The 24562-nt window shown below is 41.5% G+C and overlaps 3 protein-coding genes across 3 annotated transcripts in view; all 3 read left to right on the top strand.

The window, feature by feature from the left end:
- LOC120566319 (E3 ubiquitin-protein ligase TRIM39-like) overlaps positions 1-24562 on the top strand; it is a 503358-nt gene that overhangs the window by 154616 nt on the left and 324180 nt on the right. The window lies entirely within an intron of this gene.
- The window catches only part of LOC120566667 (E3 ubiquitin-protein ligase TRIM21-like), a 174294-nt gene that overhangs the window by 144246 nt on the left and 5486 nt on the right, over positions 1-24562 (top strand). The gene's annotated exons all lie outside the window — the stretch shown is intronic.
- Positions 11107-14910, top strand: LOC120566718 (E3 ubiquitin-protein ligase TRIM21-like). The gene is made up of 2 exons (XM_039813330.1): positions 11107-11237; positions 12989-14910. Exon 2 carries the CDS (start codon positions 12991-12993, stop codon positions 14374-14376), a length of 1386 nt encoding a protein of 461 aa, XP_039669264.1. The 5' UTR covers positions 11107-11237; positions 12989-12990; the 3' UTR covers positions 14377-14910.

The following is a 24562-nucleotide window of genomic DNA, read 5'->3' on the forward strand; positions in this document are numbered from 1 at the left end:
GCACACTGCTCTGAGTCACACAGGAATGTCAAAACAAGGACTGTGCTGTGAGTGTCAGAGCATCAGAATGAGTGTTTTTCAGGAATGTGCTGTGTTCAAAAAGGTACAATACCAGTATGTTGGTCACACTTTCTCTCCTCCTTCGGTGTGTTTGCAAATCAGTGAGAAAAACTCCAGTTTTTCCCCGATTGATTTCAGAGATAGCACAGAACGCCGTCTGTCAGGCTGGTCTCTGAATCGATTCGGTGAGGTGACTCAGCAGGGAACCTGCTCGTCACTTGTTGCAGGTGTTAGCGAACCTGGCACCTCTCCTGGGTCCGGAACCTGTTTGCAGTGTGTTGCGTGCACCCACGTGGATCGTTCCGCGACCTTGACTGCTGTGTGAGTGACCAGGAGGATCTGGAAGGGTACTTCCCAGCGTCTGGACTGCCAGTTCTTCCTCCTGAAGCTTTTGATCAATAGCGCAATCGTGTCTTGCTCACACAGCTCTTGTGTTGAGCTTCCAATCAAAATGTCGTCTACGTACTGCAGCAGACTTGAACCTAGGTTTGGTGTGAAGCTCTCTAGGCTGTCGCGCAGTGCGTCATTGTAGATGGTTGGAGATTCAGTGTATCCCTGACAAAGGCGTGTGAAAGTGTATGGTTTTCCATCAAACAGGAAAGCAAACCAGAACTGACTGTCTTTGTCCACCGGGACACTGAAAAAAGCATTAGACAAATCAACAACAGAGAACCATTTAGCATCACTTTTAATTCCCTGTAGGATTGTGTATGGATTTGGCACATTTGGTGCGCGCGCATGAACAGCTGCATTGACTTTCAAGTCCTGAACAAAACGCGATTCCGTCGGAATGCCTTTTGGCCGTATTTTCTTTACCGGAAAAATCGGTGTTCTTACAGGAGAATCTGGACACGGAATTATAACTCCTGTAGCCAATAAGGAGTTAAAAACGGGTCGGATTCCATCAATAGCTTCCTGTTTTAACGGATATTGATGTTTCTGTGGTCTGTAGTCCGAACATGGTATTATGACGACAGGTTGACAGTTTTTAATCAACCCCACGTCATATTTATGTGTCGCCCAAAGGTGTGTTGGCCCTTTGGCTAAAAGTGGTGAGATGTCAGTAGGTAAAATGTCGTTTTTACCGTGCAAAAATGTGTCTGTTGTAGGCGCAATTTCACTCAATATATAGATACTGCGGATACAATGCACGCGCCATAATAAAAGTTTTCTATAATTTCCTGTTGAGGGAGAATATGAAATACAGTCATCAGCCGTGTCAGTCCAGTCAGTCAGTTTCTCACAGGTCATGACAAAGTGTCCTGGGTCTGTCCCCTGGTCTGTTGGAGACAAAGAGAGAAGAATATGAGCTACAGAGTTAGAAATTCTGAAAAACTGTTTCTGTTTATCAGTCAAGGCTACCGTCACTGCGCATGGCGTGTGCCAGCGTAAACGAAGAGACAACTCAAGCTTCGTCCTTGGACTGGTCAAGGAATTTGTCAACATATTCTTCGTCTGGAGTTGGGGAGACAAGAGAGATACAATGCATTTGCTGTGGCGTTTTTAGCTCTGCGTAAGGTGACACTAGTTGTTGTGTTTCTGTCAGGAGGTCGATAGCCCAAAGGTCTAATGTCCGTCATAGAAATGTGAAGGAGTGTGTGTGCTTTTTGATTTTAACAAAAACATGTCAGGAAAAAGATGATTTTTGTCAAAAGCGCACAACCCTGGGGCCAGTGGAGGTAGGAATTACCCCTATACCAAAAACACACATTAGATCTCTTCCTAATAAATTTACGGGCCACACGGGTGAGAGCAAAAATGAGCATTTTGCTCTTCTATCTGGGTCTGGATCTGTAGAATCTGTGTGCACACAAGTCACTGGAACGGTAAATTTCTCTGGCATTATCATACCACTTCGCACGCGCGAAAGGAATTACTCTACCAGAAAGTTTTTGTTTTGGAAACAATGATTTTTTCAAAATCAAATTTGTAGCCCCTGAATCAACCAAGAATTCTATTTCCCTCCCCTGTATTGTCAACACTGTTGTAGGCAATTTTTTATACACATCTGATGAATACATAGCATAAGTAGGCATTTTCTCTGCTAATTCCTTCTGTTCTATATGCTGTATTGCATCTAATATGTTTTGCCTATTGTTTGGGGGAGGTGTAGGTGTTTGTGGTATGCAGGAAGGCATGTCTTCATTGCAAGCATGTGTATCTGTGTGTGTGTGCATGTTACCCTCCTTAACAGGCGCACTCGTGTCATCCTGTCTGTCCATTCCACTCCCAGCTCCATCCCCCACCGCCTGTCAATCTGCAAACTGCTGGGGGTCGTTGCGCTGTCCCTTAGACGAGTCCTTCTTGGGGTGGGGACATCTGCAGGCGCCCAATGCCCTTTCGCCACCGCCACAGTTGTAGCAAGTGTCTTTGTCCACTATCGGAATGTTGCCACGGCCCCTGCCTCTGTTTCCTCTGCCTTTTCCTCTGCCTCTGCCTTTTCCTCTGCCCGCACCCTTTCTTTCTTGAGACATTGCTGCCACAGTTTTTATGAGGGTTAACTGTGCAGCATCACTGTTCTGTTGTCTTTTCTTCTCCGTCTTGTCTCTTGTGCTGGTCAGGATTTTCTCAGCATGTCTAGCATGTCTAACAATCTCCATCAGGGCTGAATCGGGCAGTCCAATGCAGGTTTTGTCCACTTCAGTTCGTATGTCAGGGAGCAGCCCACTCAAAAACACGTTTTTGAAATGAGCTTCCCAAAGTTCAACCACTGCTCCGGCGGCAGTGGTGCGAGCAATGCCGCTGTGTCTATCAAAAGTCTCAGACAGCCGGTGCTGGAAGTCCTCCACCGTCTCGCCTTTATTCTGCTTGGTGTTTGCCACACGTGTCATGTCGATTCTGTCTGGAAACGGTCTCTAGTCCGGTGGAGAGATCATCCAGCAGGTCATTGTAGTCATTATTTGCGAGATTTGGATGGTGGAGGACTGGATCGTCGGTCGGGTCTTCGGGGAGAAGGTGTCGGATCTTTGCATACTCCATAGGCCCCAGGTTTACCATCAGAAGACGTCGTATTTCTGGAACAGTGGGCAGAAAAGTCTCAATGAATGCCTGAAGGGCCATGGTAAATTGTGCACCAGAGTTTTTGCACGGGGGAAGGTGGCTTGTCGCTTGTCTAATGTCTGCTTCAGTCCAAGCCCTATACACCAGGCCTATTCCCCCTCCTTGTGTAGGGAGTTGAATCATGGGAAATGCATCAGCTTCATCTCCGTCCTCATCAGTTTCCTCTGTGAGGTCGTCGGTACCGTGGCTACTCTGGGATGTCCAAGACCGGATCCACGGTTTTCAAACTCGGATAGAGAGGAGAAAATGTGTCAGTGACATTGTTCATCTCTTTTTTCTCTTTTTTGTTAGTCTCAGTCATGCTTAACAGTGTCATCTGTTTCTGCAACTGCTTCCTCTCTCTGTTATCAGCTTCTTTCATCCACACAAAACATGCCTTATTATCCTCAATTTGTTCTAAGACCTCTGTTTTAATTGTTTTCTTCCCCTTCAATTTTTTCTCTTCCTGCTCTAAATCTAATTTAAGCATCCTGAGCTTCGCTACACTCAGGGAACCATTTGGCGGAAAGCCTAAGCTTTTAGACCAATAAGATAGACACCGCAAACAATCCGGTCCATATTTATGAGTCATTTCACCCACTATGGGTCCAGTTGCATCACTGGAATGGAAAATTTCGTTTCCCATAATTGATTCTTGGACTTTATAGTATACTATGTCTTGCTCGATGTGATCGTCACCACACCGCGAGGTTATTTGTTCGGGAAACTTGCGTGAAAACCCGTGTACAGCCCTGCGGACAAAATCAACTTAATAGTCAAATAACTTGACCTATTTAGTATGTTTTGCCTTGTTGCAGTCTGTCTCTAAATAATCAAGAGGCTCTTTTTAGAGTAACGTTACGACCCAGACCGTCCTGCAGGTTGTCCTTAAAGGGTCCAGCACTCATTTAGAGTATAGACTATTTGTTTTTGCTCGGGAAACTTGTATGAAAAAACCGCTGCGACCCTGCAGTCAAAATCTCTTAAATAGTTAACTATTTAATTTACTCTGCAGTCCGCCTCTTTAATCAAGAAATGTGCTATCAGTTTCGTAGATTAATTCTTTAGGCCTTGCCTACTGTTCTGCCAGTTCTCTTACTGGTCTTGTCCATCAATCAATTGTCTTATCACCATATGAGAATTCAATCATAAATATGTCCGTGTCTGCCAAAAGATGTCATTCATAACCTCAGTTATGTTTTTGTTACCCAAAATGACCCTTAACACCTATCTAATTACTCAGTCTCAAAAGTCAGAATAAGTTTCATTTGTTTGTATAACACAATACTAATGATTTTTGCAATTATTCATTTTGATATAATTGACCAGATATTGATTTTACAATCCAATTGAATTGGTATATTTTGATCTTACCCGCGCTGCTAGAAATCTCTTCCTGTTCGTTTTACAGAGTGGAAAAACAGCTTGGAGTCCTCCGCGGTCCTGGCCTCCTTCTCTCTGAAAAATGTTTTTATTTCGAGGTTTAGAGGCAGGCTGATTGTTGATCTCCTGGTTTGCAAGACCCCAGGCCCACGGAGTCCTCCGTGCCGCTGTTCGCAACCATCCTGCCTAGACAACGCCAAAATGTGATGGAAGTTTTCTTGAAGCAGCAGAGTTTAGTAAATATCAATGATAAAAATGAAAACATATAAAGACTGTTTGAGAATTAAACCAAAGTCTGGTCTTTGAGCATTTATTATATTTTGCAAAATATGAGAATACAGATTCAAAGGTACATGCAGTACAACTGAATGAGCATTTCTAAACTAAAATCTAAACATCACATCATCATATAGTCAAAACCTCTCTCAAGCCACCCCTCTAACTTTATCTTTTAGCCTGGCCATAGTTGAAAAGAGGACATCACCAAAAGTCAAACCATCCTCACCTTCCTCCCTGCTCTCTGTTCCCAACATTAGCCTAAACAACAGTTTATCTCAGGAGGCAGAAGGAGACATGGTTTGTGGCCTTCTCGACTTTGTCTGCTAAAAAGTTAAACAAAATGAGAAGCTAGAGTTTCTTAAACAAAAACCACTAGGCTAAGAGTTCATGGCTGCTGCTGTCCCTCTCTAGTCTATAAGAGTCTAAAAGGAAGGAACAGCATTTTGTGGAGGTTTAAAACAATCTTTAAGCAAATGGTTAAAATCATTAATCAATAATGGTTAAAATAAAATTTGCCACCACACGCTCTTTACAAGTAAAATAAATGACCCATTCGCTACTTTCTTCGAATTTGGGTGTTTTATTAAATTTTGTAGCATTTGAAAAAAAAAAAAAGATAAAAGAACGTTGAAAAAAGTGATAAAAATGACGGAAAAAGAAAAAAAAAGGACAACAGGAAGTTAGTTGTATGTGACACAGATCATCTGATTAACATGAAATTTACATGGTGTTGTCTACACATGGTATACAGCAACATGACCTGTCATTAGTGTGTGTTCTCTATTGCCACATAGTGATCACAGGAAGTGGTACAAAATGTTCAGTGCCACAAACTCGTCTTCAGTGTTTTGATTAGCAAAAATAATTTATGACAAAACACTGTAAGAATTGCATTGATTGCACAGACAGAGAAAGTCTTCATTACACGGGCTACTTCGGAAAACGCCAGAAACTACTCGATGATTGCGCGGTAAGCATTAAAGGTCCAATATGTAATATTTGTACTGTAATAAATCAAAAAATGACACCAATGCCTCATCAGATATTAAGGAAACATGTTAAACTGAAATACTATCTTTTCTGACAACAATGCTAATGTCAGTAGTTTTTTCTTTTTGAAATTTACATTCCGTGAATTTCTGTTTATGTTTTGATCTGTGTGATGTTATCAACGGCCCAGTTTGACAGCCAGGCCGGGTTGCCAGATATACCTGTAAAAACGTAAACCCAGCGCGCTACAGCTGTAACGGTAGTACAGCCATGAAAGCAGCACACAAACAAACAGGATCAACGGAGATAGATTCTACCCGACCTAAAAAAAAGAAAACAGCATGTTTCTAACAGTTGCGTGACCAGAGACGTAACAACCCCCTGGTAAATAATGGAGATGTATTTAAAAGATGGAGACAGCTTAGATCCCAAAAGGACGCAGAGTTGGCTTATTTCCTCCTGAACCGGTAAGCATTAGCTTCAGGCTAATTTATCACAGCTACTAGGGACGGGCATTTTATGTCATTTCAACATTTGTGTACTCACATTGAATTATATAGCTAGAGTACCCGAGTTAGTTACTTGCAAAAACAATTGAGACACAGCCAGTAAAGTGATCCCGACTGGTCCTGGCTAACCGGGAGGACCAGGCAAGCAGCCCACGGCTGTTTACAACGTGTAGTTCAGTGGCTGGAGCCGACAACGGTGAGTTATTTTAAGCCACGAGAGGGGGGCTGTAAATCAGGAAGAGAGGACTGTGAGTTTGCAGTGTGTTTAGCGATTTTTGCCATAATTCTAAGCCAATGAAGTGTGTTCCGTCGGTAAGGTAGTGGTATTTTTAGCGTTTCGTATTGTAATTCTAAGCCGAGGAAGTGTGCCTGACTGGCGTGTGGAGAGGAAAGTGAGGTTGTTGTGTTTTTAGCGGTTCATACTGTAATTTTAAGCCGAAAAAGTGTGTCTGTCAGTTGGTTACAGAGCTCCGCGTGGAGCGCGGGCTTTATGACTGTCAATATAGCCAGCATCTACCGTTAGCTACCTCGGGCTGTGCGTGAAGTAATGTCTGGCTATGTGAGACTAGCATCTATCGTTAGCTACTCCGGCTGTGCTGTGGAGTAATGTCTGGCTATGTGAGACTAGCATCTAACGTTAGCTACTCTGCTGTGCTGTGGAGTAATGTCTGGCTATGTGAGACTAGCATCTAACGTTAGCTACTCTGCTGTGCTGTGAAGTAATGTCTGGCTATGTGAGACTAGCATCTACCGTTAGCTACTCTGCTGTGCTGTGGAGTAATGTCTGGCTATGTGAGACTAGCATCTAACGTTAGCTACTCTGCTGTGCTGTGGAGTAATGTCTGGCTATGTGAGACTAGCATCTACCGTTAGCTACTCCGCTGTGCTGTGGAGTAATGTCTGGCTATGTGAGACAAGCGTCTAGCAACATTGTTGTGAATGCTGCGGTCTCAGCCTGGCAACCCCCGTGAACTTCGAGTCTGGGCAGGAGGGGGCGGGGGAGACGACTCTCCAGTATTTTGAATTGGTAGTGCAGTAACTATTTTAACCGCTAGCTGCCAGTATTACACACAATATTACATATTGCACCTTTAACAAGTCCTCTGAAAACGCAGCATTTTCCATATAGGCTACAGTAAGCCACAAAATAATAACTTGAAGCCATGCAATAATATTTGTTCTATCTGTGATGGGCTCCGTAAAGACGCTCTGCAAACACACACTAAAACAGGCAATGTTTCCATATGAGACCAATAAGGGAACAAAATGAGAGGAGGTAGATCTTTCAAGATTGTTCATGATTTTTCGACCTATTTTTAATACTGCAAATGTTTTTGATAATTTCAACTTCATCCTAGTCATTGATTTTTCTTAATTGCAATTTTTTCAATTAATATTTATTCTTTTTCTTATGCCTGGCACTAATACTGAAAGTTCAACTTTATTCTCGACATTATGAATGTTTTCGAAATTCAATATAAATAAAGATCATCCTCGACTGAAATACAACTTGTGTAAAGTGTAAACCAGCTTTTCTGTTCAGTGTTTGGTGCTCAAGTCACTGCTTACTCAGGCCTTGTGTTCAACAACTGCTTTATTTTAATCTCAACAAAAATCTTCCCACTAAACTGAAAAAGGCTTTCGCTGCAATTGTGTTTGTCAGCGTGGCAGCAGTACAGTAACTTTGTCTCATCATTCCTTTGTGTTGTGATCCATCTAGTGGTCGTTCTGTGTCACAACACCAGGTAGTGGTCTACATCGAAATGTTCAAGAAATGTTAAGTTTAAATTAATACCCTGCACTTACCAATTATAGTTGTTTGACTCTTTCAGAGAGATTATACAACATTTGTTGTCAGTATTGAAATGTAAACAATAATGTCAACTTGCAACATAGAAAACTAAAGTTATTGTTATATTTGTAGTAAACAGAATGAGAACATGGATCTGTCATGCTTTGTTACCACTGGGCAGGCTGGTGGTGGTGTAATGGTGTGGTGGGGGGGTGCTATCCTCTCAATATGGGCCAACATTTCTAAAGAATGCCTCCAGCACCTTGTTGAATCAATGCCACGAAGAATTAAGGCAGTTCTGAAGGCGAAAGGGGGTCAAACACGGTATTAGTAGGGTGTTCCTAATAATCCTTTAGGTGAGTGTACAACGTCTCATAAACGTGAATAAATATCACATAACTGAAAAGGAGTAGGAAGAAGTTTACTCTGATCTGCTCCTCCATAACTCAAACTATTGAATCATATTCATCATATATAACAATAATAACAACAAAATAAATAATAATAATATAACAAAAATAATAATCATATATAGTCACAAACAGCTGTCCCAATGCTTTAATATACAACCCAAATATCCAATCAGAAATGATTTGAACAACCTTAAATTCATCCTACCAACCGAGCCTTTCATCATCCTGTCCTGTCATCGTGTCCAAGAAGCTGAACTAACTCAAATCAAGTTTATCCCACTTGTCTAACCCAGGCTAAATCAAACCGAGCCATCATCTAGAACTTGGTCCCTGTTGTATTCTAGTGTCTGCTGTTCCTGTCACATACTTGATGTACAAAGATGTTTTTTTTCTGCATAAAAGTAAATAAACATATTTCCAAATACAGTAAACCTTTTTAATAAGCTATAATCAACATCCAAGCAAGGTTATTGTAGTTTCACGTTTTCAATTAGTCTTAAAAAAGAGAAAACAGATAAAAGACATTACAAGTTTTATTTTAGATTATAGTTTTGACTTTTCAATGTCATTTATTTAGTGTGTACGGCTGTTGATGTTCTTGTGTTTCTTTCCTCTCGTCTTGTCTCCCCGACAGCCATAAAAAACAGCTCGTTTTAGGAGGGGTTTTTTTGGTTTACTTTTTTAAAAATTTGAATCACTTCTTCTGACGTTTTGTTGCTTTCTTTCGACATTTTTGCTTTGGGCGAGTTTTTTTCTTTTCATCGTTTTTGTTGCTTTTCCAAATGTTTTGTCATTTTTTTATTTATTTTTTTACATTTTCTGCGCTTTTTTCGACATCCCATATTTTCTGATTCTAAAAAAACTTTGAAAACGGGTCAAATTTGACCAGAAGACAACATGAGGGTTAAAATAGAATAGTATAGGCCTATATCTTATTATTATTTCTAGTATTATTTTTTGGGGGGGGGGGATTGGTCGATGTTGGAGTAATTAGTCTTGGGAGTGTTTTGTGTGTGTGTGTGTGTGTGTGTGTGTGTGTGTGTGTGTGCAGTATTTTCTGTATTATTGTGTTAAAATAAGATGATTCCCTGGTTATCCCTTTAATAAATGAATTAAAAGAAGAGGTTTGGTCTCAGTCTCTCAGTCAGTCTGCATGCATTTGACAGATTTATAGAATAATATTTAGGCACAAGTATGCACAAAAGCAGGTTGAATTAAACCCAGCCAAGTAACAATGGCGATTTATTCTTTGCAGCTAGCCTGGTCCAGAGCAGGCTAACAGCCAGGCTAAGATTAATCCTGGAGTCTGATGTGTTAAATCCGAAAGAAACGTGTTTAACAGTTATTCCGTTGTCTTCTGAATGTGTTCTGCGGAGGAAATGGGCTTTTCCTCCGCTGCTGTCCCCGTGAAATGTGCCCCGTGCAATGCGGGGAGGCGGGGGGAGATGGGGGGAGGCAGGGGGATCCTCCCACACCGTGCAGCGGACTCTAAATAGGAGACTTTTAGCGTCAATAACGATGACAACGGCACCTGATCAAACGTCCTTTTTTACCAAATGGGAGTGAGAATGTGTTGGAATGACACAAAGCTTCTTAATCATTTTATTTTGGGGCTGTCACTTGTCATCTTGGAGCTTGGGAGTGAGAATAAAAAAACATGAATAATAACAGGCTACATTGTTTTACAGATATGCCTTCAGTGTGTATTGAAGTCACTTCTTTTTCTAGTTTTTGTCCAGTCATGCATGTTCTGTATGAACATTAATTGTAGAAAGATATTTAGAATTAGACATAGCTTATGGAGATTTGTGCATATGGTTGTAAGACATATTCTCGCATTATGAATAAGCTTTGAAATTATTCCTAGTCCTTAGGGTAAATTTCCCGAGGAACAAGAATTCCCTCTGCTCACTTTTAAGGCAAAGTAGGCTAAATAATAATATTTTTATTTATATAGTGCTTTACAGGCTACTCAAAGACACTTTACACTCAAACCAGCACATTTAGCGCATAAAAACAGATACAGCAATAAAACCAACACATAAAACAAGCATATTAAAGCAATTGAAACGTGGAGTAACTAAGTAGATTTTTTTTTTAAATCATACGTAGCCTATTCTATTGGTCCGCTATTGTCTCTCGGGCTTTTGTCCCTATTGATAACAGCCGTATTTCCCTTTTTGCATATTATATGTTTTACCTCCTTGTAAATTTCCATTAGAAGCTGCTGCTCAGCGGGTGAAACATATGCTGCACACGTCTTCTCCATTTGTGCATCAGTAAATCTGTGATCGATACCGTGGTCTATTTAAGAAAGCCGTGAACGTGCACTTATCCCAGTTATGTACACCTGGCTGGCATAGCTTCACCGTCCGATCCTGGCTCGGCAAACGTGCAACCGATTGAGCCGTGATGAGCAGATCACACTAAGTCAAGCTGCGCTTTTTCAGTTATCCTGGATTTCTTTATTCTACTTTAGTGCAACAGGCCCCTGAACTCATCTTTATGAATGTATGTTTGGCTTGGTTGACTTCCTGTATTATTTTGTAGTGTTTGGTTTCATGTGTCTTGGTTTAGCTTTGTTTCCTGTTTGAGTCTGATTTGTCCCTAATATGTTTCACCTGTTGGCCCCCTCCCTGCTCGTTTGGCCCTGTGTTTAATGTCCTCTGGTCTGTTCAGTCCTTGTCGTGTTGTTGTCCAGTGCAGTCGACACAAGTCTGTGTCTGCAGAAATGTTGAACTGAGTTCATCAGGTCTTTCTCAACAAATACCGGTGAGTGCAGCTGATTATATTTCCTGTTTTAACAAACAGCATTAAAACTAAACATACAGCTAAATGTAGCAGCTTTATTCAAACAGAAAGCTACATTCTTCCTTTTATTAATGACACTTGTCAGATGGATAACTCACTTCAAGGTATAACATGTAACATTTTCACATTAAAATGTCTAAAAAGACTAGACTTATGTAATATATTTTCTTGAGCTGTGTATTTATATCATCCCAAATGTTTCAAAACATTTCTCATAAACAGATAAATCTGTCACTTTAAGCAAGGTAACGGCAGGGAGGTTAAAACAGAAGTCATGGGGTCATATTATTGGTGTACACAGCATATGTCAGTAATATACTGCCTGGCGATAGCAGGGGAAGTTTTAGGGTGTTGGCCTCACACCGACCTGTCAATCAGGACAGAGGCTTAGCAATGCTAACCATGCTAACACTGTGGACATAAAAGAGACTGGCTCTTGTTTTAGCGTGTTGTCTGTGTTTTTATTTTAAACTTTGACACTCTCTGTGTGTTTTCACTTCATCAAAGTAAATTGGAACATTAACTTGTTTGTGACTCCTTAAACATTACTTCTGCCTGAGTCACGTAGTGTGGGTTATCTCCCAAGATCCCTCACTACTTCAACATCGTCAGTCTGTCTTTTGTTATTGAATTGATTGAGAGACCCTGAGCGATAGAAATATCATACTGTGTGTTTAAGTTTGTCAAAATTGCAGTAATCCTACTTTGATCATTTTTGTTCATATGACTATGGACCTTTTTCACAGCAAACATTTTGACTTGTAGTAGGAAAAGCACAGCTGGAATTGATAACCTTAACGATGGCTCAGTTCCATCAAGTGTCCCAGTAAGATATTTCAGTGAGTCAGCATGCACAATACCAGGACCTCTCCTAAGTGGAATGCAGCCATCATTAATGGTTTAATACCAGGACCTCTCCTAAGAGGAATGCAGCCATCATTAATGGTTTAATACCAGGACCTCTCCTAAGTGGAATGCAGCCATCAGTAATGGTTTAATACCAGGACCTCTCCTAAGTGGAATGCAGCCATCAGTAATGGTTTAATACCAGGACCTCTCCTAAGTGGAATGCAGCCATCAGTAATGGTTTAATACCAGGACCTCTCCTAAGAGGAATGCAGCCATCATTAATGGTTTTGAATACACCTGTGCTTTTCCTACTATGACATGTCAACATGTCTGCCGTGAAAAAGTTCTTATGTGTGTAACATTTTTATAATACTTTTTGTTCTCAGTGTGTAGATATGGCTGCTGTGAGCTGTCGGATCAGTTTGTGTGCTCCATCTGGATCTGTTCACTTACTTTGTTTCATTTCTGAGGGGTTTAGGATTCTTGAGAACTTTGGAAATTCAGCATACATCAGAAATATGAAGTTTTGCAGTGATTGGGTTTGGGCGTGGGCAGCAGGCTCCATAGCGCCCCCAAATGCAATCCAGGGTTGGAATAAAGTTCCTTCAATTTTTATGAAATTTGGTGGGATCGTTGCTCTCATCTTATAAATGGTTAGTTTTTGTTTTGTTTTGTTTTGTTTTTTTGCCTGAGAGAAATTCAACCATTTTGGATTATGTGCTTTCATTTTACAAACTCATTGGACTTTAGGAAGCATGAAAAGTCACAAAACCTGACCCGACTGTGCAAGGGCTCGTTAATCACTGATTGTAACATTAAATCTATATTTTTGAATAATGTTTTCCTTTTTCTTTCACACAAAGATATGGCTGCTGCAAACTATCTGCAATCTGAAGATCAGTTTCTGTGCTCAATCTGTCTGGATGTGTTCAAGGATCCTGTGACTACATCATGTGGTCACAACTTCTGCAAGAACTGCATCACTGAACACTGGAATACCAATGACCAGTACCTGTGTCCCCTGTGTAAGGAGGGTTTTACCACAAGACCTGATTTGAGAGTCAACACTTTCATCTCTGAGATAGTTTCTCAGTTCAAACAGTCAGGACAACAGAAAGCCGGCAGCAGCAGCTCAGAGCAACAAGTGTCCAAACCAGGAGAAGTTCACTGTGACATCTGCACTGGAACCAAACTGAAGGCAGAGCTGGGGAAGACGGGAGCTGAAATTCAGCAGATGATCCAGAAGAGACGACTGAAGATTCAGGAGGTCAAACACTCAGTCGACCTCAGTGAGGAAGATGCAGACAGAGAGATAGCAGAAGGTGTTCAGGTCTTCACTTCTCTGAAGGAGTCTGTTGAGAGAGGCCTGAATGAGCTCATCAACACGATCAAAGAGAAGCAGAAAACAACAGAAAAACAGGCCGAAGCTTTCATCAAAGAGCTGGAACAGGAAATCTCTGAGCTGATGAAGAGAAGCACTGAGGTGGAGCAGGTGTTACGCTCTGAAGACCAACTCCATCTTCTCCAGAGTGTCCAGTCCCTAAACATCCAAAAACCTCCACCCACCAAGGACTGGACAGAGGTCAGCGTCCGTCCCTCCTCATATGAGGGGACTGTGGTGAAAGCTGTGGTTCAGCTGGAGGAGACACTCAGTGAAGAGATGAAGAAGCTGCTTGAAGCCGAGCTGAAGAGGGTCCAGCAGTATGCAGTGGATGTGACTCTTGATCCTGATACAGCACATCCTAATCTCATCCTGTCTGATGATGGGAAACAAGTGAATCCTGGTGATGTAGAGAAGAATCTCCCAGACAACCCAGAGAGATTTTCTGAGTGTGCTTGTGTTTTAGGAAAGCAGAGTTTCTCTTCAGGCAGATTTTATTTTGAGGTTCAAGTTAAAGGAAAGACTAGATGGGAGTTAGGAGTGGCCAGAGAGTCGATCAACAGGAAGGGAATCGTCACATTGAGTCCTCAGTATGGTTACTGGACTGTAGTGTTGAGAAATGGAAATGAGTACTACGCTGCTGCTGACCCTCCAGTCCTTCTCTCTCTTAAGTCTCCTCAGAAGGTGGGGGTGTTTGTGGATTATGAGGAGGGTCTGGTCTCCTTTTATGACGTAGATGCTGCAGCTCTTATCTACTCCTTTACTGGCTGCTCCTTCACTGAGAAACTCTTCCCATTCTTCCATCCTAGTAGTGATGATAGTGGTAAAAACTCTGCCCCTCTGATCATCTCTCCTGTCAGAGTAAACTAATCACTGATCTTATTTCAGGTATTGATTTATTTCCAATCAAGGGAACAAATGTACATATTCATGTTTTTCATCTTTTCTACTGAATCTGTTTCCTGTGGTGACTGAGTTACACTTTATTCCATTTATTATCATATGGTTAAATGTGCAGCAATTCCTTACAAATTGAATCAAACATCATCTTGACATATTGTCTTTAGAAACTGATTTCTTCTGGAAGTTATAATAAATGTCTGTGGGTTTAACAGGTTTAAATAGATATCGTCCATATGTGTCATGATGCATCAAATTAATGTGTTGATGAATTATGACTAGAAACAAAGCAATTACAGATATCCACAAATGTTTTTTTTTTTTCTCCATTTTAAATGTCAAAAATTAAAGGTAAAGTGCAAATCTGATGGGTCAATTAGGATCTAAGAGGTATATGGTTTAAATTGGTTGTCTGTTTTTATTTAAGTTCCTCAATGAGACAGGAAAGAGTCTGAATTATTGTGGCATAATTGCAGAAATAAAGTTTGAGACAAAGAATGTTAATGGTGTTATTCCTAAATCAGTTCTTCTGATATCACTTTAAACTGCTGGTTCTATTCTTTCTACCACAACTGTTGTACCTTTTTACTTTTTAATGTAAGCCATTTTCCTATTTGGAGAACCTGCTGTTGCGCTTATTATGAAATTGATCATTCCAAGCGTTTGGACATAATGGTTAACCCTCCTGTTGTCCTCAGGTCCATTTTCTAAAAGTAAGTTATTGGGTATCTATCAACCAAAATGTCCAACAAAATAACGCTCTTTACAAGTAAAATAAATGATCACTTCTCTACTTTCTTTGAATTTGGGTGTTTATTTAATTTTATAGCATTTCAAAATTCTTTTATGAAAGAATGTTGAGGAAGAAGTTTACAAAAACTTTCTATATCTGCACAAAGAATTGACAAACTGTTTTTTTTTTTTTTTTTTCCCCAAACGCTGAAAAAAATGAACTGAGAAAAAAACGACATCGTCAAAGGTGAGAAACTTGTTAAAAATGGAAAAAAAGTAAGAACATACATTGGCAAAAGGGACACAAATCTTATTACAAAATTGACAAAAACATAATTTAAAATGCCAAAAAAGGAAATAAAATTGACAAAAACATCAAAGTGTAGAAAAGGAATAACAATGTTGAAATTTCGACCCACAAAAAAACAAAGTTGCATGGCCGACGGGAACGCTTATTGAGAAACTGAATGGGATTTTGACTTCCAGAACCACACTGTTGCATTTTATTTTGAAAGAGCCGGAAGCTGTTGAGCGGAGCCAAGTTGACGGTGTTTGTGATGCTGAGGAGAGAGCATCCTCCGCGGCAGGTCATCTCTTCGATGTAGGTAAAGGTCCCAGTCAGTCATTATGTTTTAGTTAACTTTCCCATCATCAAAATAAACTTTAAAGTGCAAGAATAGTTAATGGAATCTGGTCGACATCTTTTCCATTGGGTGCACAGCGGGAAAATGTGCACGTTACTGCTCACACAAGGGGCTGTGGTGTTAGTACAGTTAGCTAAAAACACAACAGAAAGCTTTGGCTTATTATAGTATTACTGCTATGCTATAACATTACCATAGTAAATGGTCCACAGCATGTAATAGGAGTGTTGTGTATTTACAAAATTCTAATATAGCCTAATACTCATTTCCTCCAGGGCAGCATTTCAGGCTCACCAACAGTTTCTTGCTTCAACCAAATGCAAATGTCCTAGTTAAGGAAGTCCTTTATAAAGTCCTGGATCCACAGCGGGTCTCATTTTAATTCTCAGGATTGAAGAAGAGGTGGACATGTTTTCATCTTTCTGTATGTCACCTCTCTGTAGCTGTGGATGGGTTAGGGCTGCAGACCTGTCCAGGTCTTCCACACCAAACTTGGAGTTCCTTATAGAGGAGGCTTTGTGTCCAAACAGGAGAGAGAGAAAGAAAAACTGTCGACACAAAGAAGACTTCTGTCTAAAATATCGTGTGCTGCAGCTTTGAGATTTCTCTTCATTAGAACTAAGAGGCCCAAAACCAGGAAAGACAGAAACCTAGACTAAAGGAGTGGTTTTCAACCTTTTTTTTTTTTTTCTGAAGATAATTTTTGGGGCATTTTAGGCCATTATTTATAGGACAGCTGAAGACATGAAAGGGGAGAGATAGAGGAGGGTTAATGACATGCAGCAAAGGGCTGCAGGTCGGAGTCGAACCCGCGGCCGCTGCGTCGAGGAGTAAACCTCTGTATATGGGCGCGCACTCTACCAGGTGAGCTACCCAGGCGCCCCTTTTCAATAGTGCAGCAGATTAGTAAGAAAATCGTTCACTTTGGTATACAAGCATAAAATTTGGCACAGATACTCTCTAAGGACCACTATTTTGGAAAAAGGCGTTGGCCTCTAAAAAAATGTAATATGGCCATTTTTCAAGATGGCCGCCATTGCTATTCAATGCTTATTATACAAATTTTTCAAACAGGTATCCAAGCATAACATGTTAATGGTAAAAGATGCTTGTCCCTCAAAAATTCAAGATGGCCGCCATTTTTAAAGATGGCCACCGTTCCTGTTGAATATTAATTATTTCAATTGTTCAAATGGTGATGCAAGCATAAAATTAAGCAGAAATACTCTTCAAGGAACACTCTTTTGGAAAAAGGTATGTGCCACTCAAAAATTCAGGATGGCGACCATTTCTGTCAAATTGTCATAATGTCTGCTTTGTCTGCCTCTTCTCCTTTGACCTGTCCGGTTCTCAGCTCTCAGGTTCATTGGAGTACACAAGCCTCTCCACCACGGCAAGGTGCAGTCCACAGAGAGGAAGGGCCACTGTTAGAAAAAGGAAGTGGCCAGTAAAAATTCAGGATGGAAACCATTTTTCAAGATGTTCATTGCCACTGTTTCCAAATAGTGATACAGAAAATATGCCACAAATACTCTGTTAAGGCCACTTTTTGGAAAAATTGGATGGCCAATAAAAAATGTGTGTGTGTCTGTGTGTGTGTGTGTGTGCGTGTGTGTGTGAGTGTGTGTGTGTGCGTGAAAGAGGAGGGGGCGGTGTCGAAATGTAATTCTAATACAAAAACAACTCCAAAAATGGCTACTCCTGTGAGCTGCACATAACTATTCAGCCTCAAGAGGGCGGTAGTGGTGCTGGGTGCCCGGAGAGGGCTGAAGAAGCCGAGGTGGAGGTTGCTAGGCAATGCACACGTTTATACCATATGCTAAATCACCTATTAGCTCTATACAAACCCCACGTGGTTTAAGTTAGCAGCGTTAGCTCGGGAGCTACGTGGCTAGCTTATATGTCCGTGTGTGGGTTAGTAAAAGGAACAGAACAAAGAGGAAAAGAAAAGAAACACTCTGATCTTAGTTATAGATAACGGCCAGCTCAGTGGCTAACAGCTGATTTCCGCGATTGTCTCGCAGACAGTAACTAAAACTCCGTCAAAGGAGTGGTTTAGCAGGTAGCGGTTACGGTTTTAACCCAGCTACTTAACACAACAAAATCAAACCGTATAGTGATCAATTTATACATTCAGAGAAACAGATTAGTAACCAGATATGGCCAATACATGATTACAATCAGATCACATTAATGGCACAAGCGGTAGCGAACCCTTTGCTCATTAATAACAAACCAAAACGCACTAGTTCTAACATCTGCCCAGAACTGTGTAAAGCCTTACGGTGTGCGTTGTTTGTCAGTTAAATCTCTCGCCAGAGTTTAATGATCCGTTTCGTTCCAGAGCGGTGGGCGAGACGTGATCCAGTTCGACAAGCAAGAAACAGAACGCCGTCCTTTTCTTGAATCCAGGCTGATTAAACCCGCTGCAGATAGAGGGAATACCCGGCCGGTATTTCCTCGGATCCCCTTTGTATATCAGACCGATATAAAGTTGTCCCAGCTCAAAACTCGACCAGCGAGGTGATGCTGGCTAGCTAGCCTGGACTAGTGCCTCCTGTAGTAACCTGAGTCACCGTGGAAAGAGCGAAGAAACACAGTGCCGACAGCTTTTATCCTATCTCCACTTCCTAGTGGCGGGGTGGTGCATTCAAAGGCCCGACAGCCAATGGGAAAGCGCAACCTTCTCACAGGTGTGAAGCAGTTCTTTGTCTCACCACCAGTCTGCCTTGCCCTCCACGTGTTGAATGTAGAATCTCCATCTTAGGGACTCTGCTTCCAAGTAGCAGCCTGTAGGAGTTTGGTGAAACTGGCTTTGGGATTCACATGTAGGCCAAGATCCTTTGTCTCTGCAGTCAACTCAATCTGAGCCAAATCACTGTTTAACCAGCTTCTTGGTCCCCAACAGTCCCCCTTTTTGCTCTGAAGAGCGGTTGGTCCCCGGTCTTCGGAGCAAACCAAGGACCATACAGTTCATGGGAGAAAAGGTTAAACTGATATGAACATAGTCCATGCCTTCCTGGGAATGAGAGGCAGTTCACAATTTCATAATGTTCATCTGTTGACTGAGGCTGCAGTGTCTGGGCAGACAAATGAGGCAGTGTCTGGGCAGACAAGATTCTAACTATAGCTGAACACCAAATGTTTAAACCAAACACAATCCTTAACATAATAGGTAAGCAATGAATTAGAATTTTGTACAATCATTGTAGCTGTTTCAATATGACATTAACCCAAAATATAGTGAAACAAAAACAAAAGGGACAATGAAGGAAGATAGGAAAGGAAAGTGAAGTAGTTAGGGGTTAACAGGTTCACTCCAGAAAAGAATTGGGGTTCACCAGTGTCTGTACATGTGACTGTGTGCATGTACCTGTGGACTGGTGCATGTATGTTTTAATGTCAAAACAAATACTCAATGCAGACTCTAGTCTGTATACATTCTGTCTTCTGATGCGTAGGAAAATAAAATTGAGTCCTATCTCATTCTTATGAGCTACATAAATTTGGAATTGCACTGCCAAGACTATACGTCAGATGTACCTGTGAAGATCGCACAATACGGTTAGTAGCAGATTTATGGGTCTACAACAAGGCTCGAGTTTGTTGACCGAAGAGATTCCTTCTCTACCGATGCTTCGCATTAAATCTCTCGCTACTAGCACCTGGTTGTGTTTTCTGTAACACCTGACAGTCTAAAGCATGCACTGGGTTCTTGAGGAACAGAATGGAACTAACAGTAAATGGTATTCTGAAAAGAATTTTACTACCGAAGCTCTGAGGTAGTTTGATTACTGTTTGAAAAGTTTAGGATGGAAGTGCATGTCAACAGAGTGAGGTGAGGCATGCAGCTATCCCTATGACTCAACTGGTTTGAGTCTTATCCTCTTGGGGGGGGAAGCCTCCCTCCCCCTTTCCAGGTGCAGAAGCTGCTCTTCTCCTGGGAGTGAGGGTCGCATGTGGAGTTGGTCTGACTGAACGTGTGGTTCAGGAGCAGGACCGTGGTTGTCACGGCTGTGCACTTGGGTGCTGAAAGGCATTCAACCCACATGGTGAGGGAGCACGTGACGGTGAGGAGGTACTGGTTACCTCCCCCAGTTCTGGTAACTGGGCTGGTCAAGTTTACCTGGAAGTGGGGCCATAAGTGTATGACCCCCTTTCCCTGGAGTACAGAGAAGACGCCTGCTCCAGCCACCTTGAAGAGAGTCTGCAGGGACTCTGAAGAAAGGCAGTGGTTTTGCTGTGCAAAAGCTGGAGGCGGGTCAGGTGGGCGCAAGTGATGGTGCAAGTCTGGCCTGACGGCAAGATTCTTTGGCCAAAGTGATATGGGCACGTCTGTTGGCATTAAAAAAAAAATTTGCAATGAATAAATATTCTTCTCATGCTCTCTCTCATGCCTATCTATTTTCACGTTTGGCATATAGTGTAATATGAATGTAATTTAGCCTACCCAGTTGTTTTCAAGTTGTTATTTTTTAGCCTGATAAGTTAGCCATAATGGCTTCTGAAATGCATTGTTGTGTCAGTGTGTGTGTGACTGCGAGGCGACCTAAGAACACTAGAGATGATTTTGGTACATGTTGAAATTTAGTAGGCTAATATAAAAGAGAAAAAGAGGAAATTACTCTTTCCGTGTTTTTTTGTGTTTAATGGTGTAGTTTAATTGTGTAGCCGCCAGAGGATGATAACAGTAATGTATGTGAAGGCTACTCTGGATTGCATTGTATGCATTGCATTGTATTATGTCATTATATGAGATATATGGATACAAATAATCGATTCATAACTCGCTACAGGCGCATTTTTATTTCTAACAGCCTGTTACGTTAAGTTCTTTTCCTTCGTGGTTTTCTCTTGTTATGGCCAATGATGCTTTAGGGCTTATTCATGTGATTTATTTCCTTTTGTTAAACATGTTAATAACATGAATCACACTAAAGTAACAGTTTTTCTCGGTAGGAAATAACTTGAGTGTTGTTGTTTTACATGACAGATACCGTTGTGAATTGTCAACTGTCGGGCAGTGTTGCTGATCTGTAATGTTGTGTAATGTTGAAAACTTAAAACAATTAAACATAATTGTAAAATATTCGTCCTCATGTTATACGACCAGAACTAAACTATGTTTTGGGAAAATATTAGATTCCTGACCACTTTTACAGTCTATAGAGAGATGCGATGTGCTATAGCACAGCCAGGTATGGTGCGTAATGGAGATTCCAAAGCGCTCTTCTTTTGGTCAGAACCATGGACAGCGATCGCGGATAGGTCCGCCCATTGCACCGAAAACTTTACAATGCAACAACATATTGAAAGAGCATCAAACAATTAAAATCTCTATTATGTAAGCACAGATAATATAACAGTTTATTAGTCAGTCATTTGTTTTAGGTTAAACAGTGATTTGATAACATTTTTAATTTAAGGCCCACCCACAATTGGTCTGGCCCATCCAAAAGAGGAATCCTGGCACCGTGCCTGCCCCAGGGCACAGAAACCACTGTTGTGCCTGCTTGTCTTACAGGAAGTGTAAAACAGCACCGCGACCTCTTTCGGCCCCCCATTAATATCATATCACAGTGAAAGGTGTCTGCCTGAAGTTTTGAAAAACCGTTACCACAATCGAAACTACTTTATCGGCATCGCCGTGACTCTCTGGGACTTTAACCAGACTGCAGAGCCCACGTAGTTTACACCGTTTGATTTTACGTGAACCAATACTCGCAGTACCAATGTGATTCGATCGGTACCGGTAAAAGTACCGGGTTCAGTACCCAACCCTAGAGGGTAGACTAAATTACAGAAACTGTCATGATTTGTCTAGTGCTGGAACCCAAAAGCAGACCAGGACAAGGTAAGTTGGAATAACAAGGTGAGTATTTATTTGGAATATGAATATTGAAGTGGGTAAGTCCAGATGGTTGGCAGTGGGTGGAGCAGGAAGGCTGGAGGCTTTGTGCAGATCCAAGAATGACACTGTGACGTTGACAGCCAGGCAGGTGTGAGGGACAATCCAGGTGATGAACTGCAGACAGAGGAACAGGCGGCAGATTAGCGACAGGCAAAAAGACAAGACGGCAGAAAGACTTTCCAAAACTTGAAGCTCGATACGAGAGCTAAACATACTGGTTACGCTAACGACCCGGCAGAGAATGGATGTCTGGTCACGGCTTATATGGTGCAGAGGTGATAATCAGGACCGGGGGTGCAGATTGAAGATAACAGCAGGTGTGTGTAGTTGGAGAATCAGCAGGGATGTGTTCAGGAAACTCAGGACAAACAGACTTCAGGTTAGAGCAAAAGCAAAACACAGGAAAAACAGGCTCAAGATGCTGCAGTCATGACAGACACAGGTCAGAACTATAGTAACATATTTAAATTTTACACATATATCATTTCTATTACAATATAAAATACTATATTGCTGCTACAGAGGCAGATGTTTAAAAAACCTTTATTTACAATCTTCATTCATGTAAACTGTGTGGATGAATGAATGAATCCAGCAAAACACTTTAGATTCAACATGAGAGCAAACAGGAAGTAACTGTGTACATGAGAGGGAGGAAACAGACCACAGAGCTGCAGTAAGAGGAGGAGCAACACTGGAAAGAGGAGAGATACAACGTCACACTCCAGAAATGAAAGTTAAGTTTGTCAGTGTCAGCCACGCTGCAGTAGAGACAAGACTCTGTTTCTCTCTGAAAGAAAACTCAAACTGACTTCATCAGGTCTTTCTCAACAACACAGCAGAGTCTCTGCCAAACACTGGTGAGTACAGCTGATCACATTTACACTTTCTACAACCAGGATTAACACTAAACTTCAGCTCTACTCACAAAGGAAGTTCCACTCTTACTCTCTCCACACTTAATTACTTGTGAAATGTGTAACAATATAACTATGGCTGTTTGTCTGCAGGCCCACTATACAGTAGTCCACTTTAACAGCTTTAAACAGTCTCTCTATATCAGTTCTCAGGACTTTAGGAACTGGTTACTGATCGCCTCCTACACACTACTTTCTCTATTTCCTCTGGCTGTTTCACAATAAAAGCTTTCCACCATAGAACCAGTGGAAGGCTTTTAATGTGAAGTAGCTGGAAGAAATGTACAGTAAGCAGAGCTTTGTTAGCAGTGCTGTTCTTTAATAAAAACTGGTCTACACAACAGGGTGTGGACACATTCTGTTTTATCAGAGCAGTGCTTCAGCTTGTTTGGCCAACTTTAATGGGCTTGTTTGTGCACAGCTCGGTGCAAGTTAAAACACTTCTGTCAGGGCTGGCCGAGTGCTGAGGCAGGAAAAGGATTCTGGACCCAAAGTGCACGACACGATAGGGCAGACATGAAAATCACTCACCTTTCGGCGAAATTCGCTGTTTAGAAACCAAAATAGGTGACCTACGTGAATCGTGTAGATTCGATGAGAAAATGTTTAAGGGGGAGAGGGGGGAGGGTGTAAGTACTCGGGCCTGGTGCCCGATTTCTGGCGTATGACTATTTTAGAAAAATAAATAAATGAAAAAGTCCACATGGGATTTTTTTGATCCACTGGATTTAACCCTTTAGGCGCTGGGTTTTATTTTTAAAAATACTAGATATTGACACCTAAATTTCAGAAGGCTCTGGCTTGAAAGTGGTTTGAGATAGAGACAAAGTGTAAATGAAACAAATATTGAGAATGACCTAATGTTTATCTAGGGAGTAAATTTTCCCATCTAATTTGCATATTATGACATCATATGGCGGCGGCCATATTGGATTATGTAATTTCCATGAAATACCTGATATTTTGAAAGAGAGCTGAACTTATTTCATCAGATTTACCCCCCTCGATCCATTTATGTTGTCCACATATCAAATGAACAGGGAAAAAGTAAATTGTAGGCCAACAGTCGTAAACTAGAACTATTACTACACCACAAAACTTATGTAAACCGTAGGCGTTTTTTTTTTGTTCCTTTTTTTTTTTAGTGCTTTTGGACGGGGGAGGGGCTCACGGCAGCACCTGCTGCTCATTGAGCCCGGTAATTGTAGAGTGATGCGTGCTTTCACGAGTCTCCAAACACCACAAAAGTTTCCATAACACCAGAAAAAGTCGCTAGTCGCTTTTGACAAAAAAAGTCAAGTTTGGATGAGATTTCGTCGAACATTTTGCTTTCAAGCATGACGTATTTCTGAGCTAAGGTCTAAGTAGTGGTGTGTGTCTCCTCTCTGCTCTGACTGCAGGCTGGGACTGCAGCGCGAGGCTACTGAGAGACTGACCGCCTGTGAGGGCTTTTGGGCGGGGGAGGGGCTCACGGCAGCACCCGCTGCTTGTTGAGCACAGTAACTGCAGAATGATAGCTATATTTGGAGAAAACCGCTGTTTGATTCAGTACCACGTCGTGTCCCTAATTATTTTGTGTAAGAGTGAAGCATCATTTACATTTAGCCTACACCCGTTCTGTAAGCCAGGGCAAGAAAGGCGGCGCATACGTGATTCAATGCAGCCTGGACGCGCAGTGCTGTGTGTCTCCTCTCTGCTCTGACGGCAGGCTGGGACTGCAGGCTTTTTTACGGGGGAGGAGCTCACGGCAGCACCTGCTGCTCAGTGAGCACAGTAACTGCAGAGTGATACGTGCTTTCACGAGTCTCCAAACACCACAAAAGTTTCCATAACACCAGAAAATGTCGCTAGTCGCTTTTGACAAAAAGTCAAGTTTGGATGGGATTTCCTCGAACATTTTGCATTGAAGCATGACGTATTTTTGAGCTAAAGTCTAAGTACAGGATGTCTGC

Source organism: Perca fluviatilis, chromosome 1, assembly GCF_010015445.1.
Source record: "Perca fluviatilis chromosome 1, GENO_Pfluv_1.0, whole genome shotgun sequence".
Classification (NCBI taxonomy): domain Eukaryota; kingdom Metazoa; phylum Chordata; class Actinopteri; order Perciformes; family Percidae; genus Perca; species Perca fluviatilis.

Bases quoted from the DNA above. Each gene is read 5' to 3' on its own strand.
- LOC120566718 (XM_039813330.1), top strand. From the start codon at position 12,991: ATGGCTGCTGCAAACTATCTGCAATCTGAAGATCAGTTTCTGTGCTCA.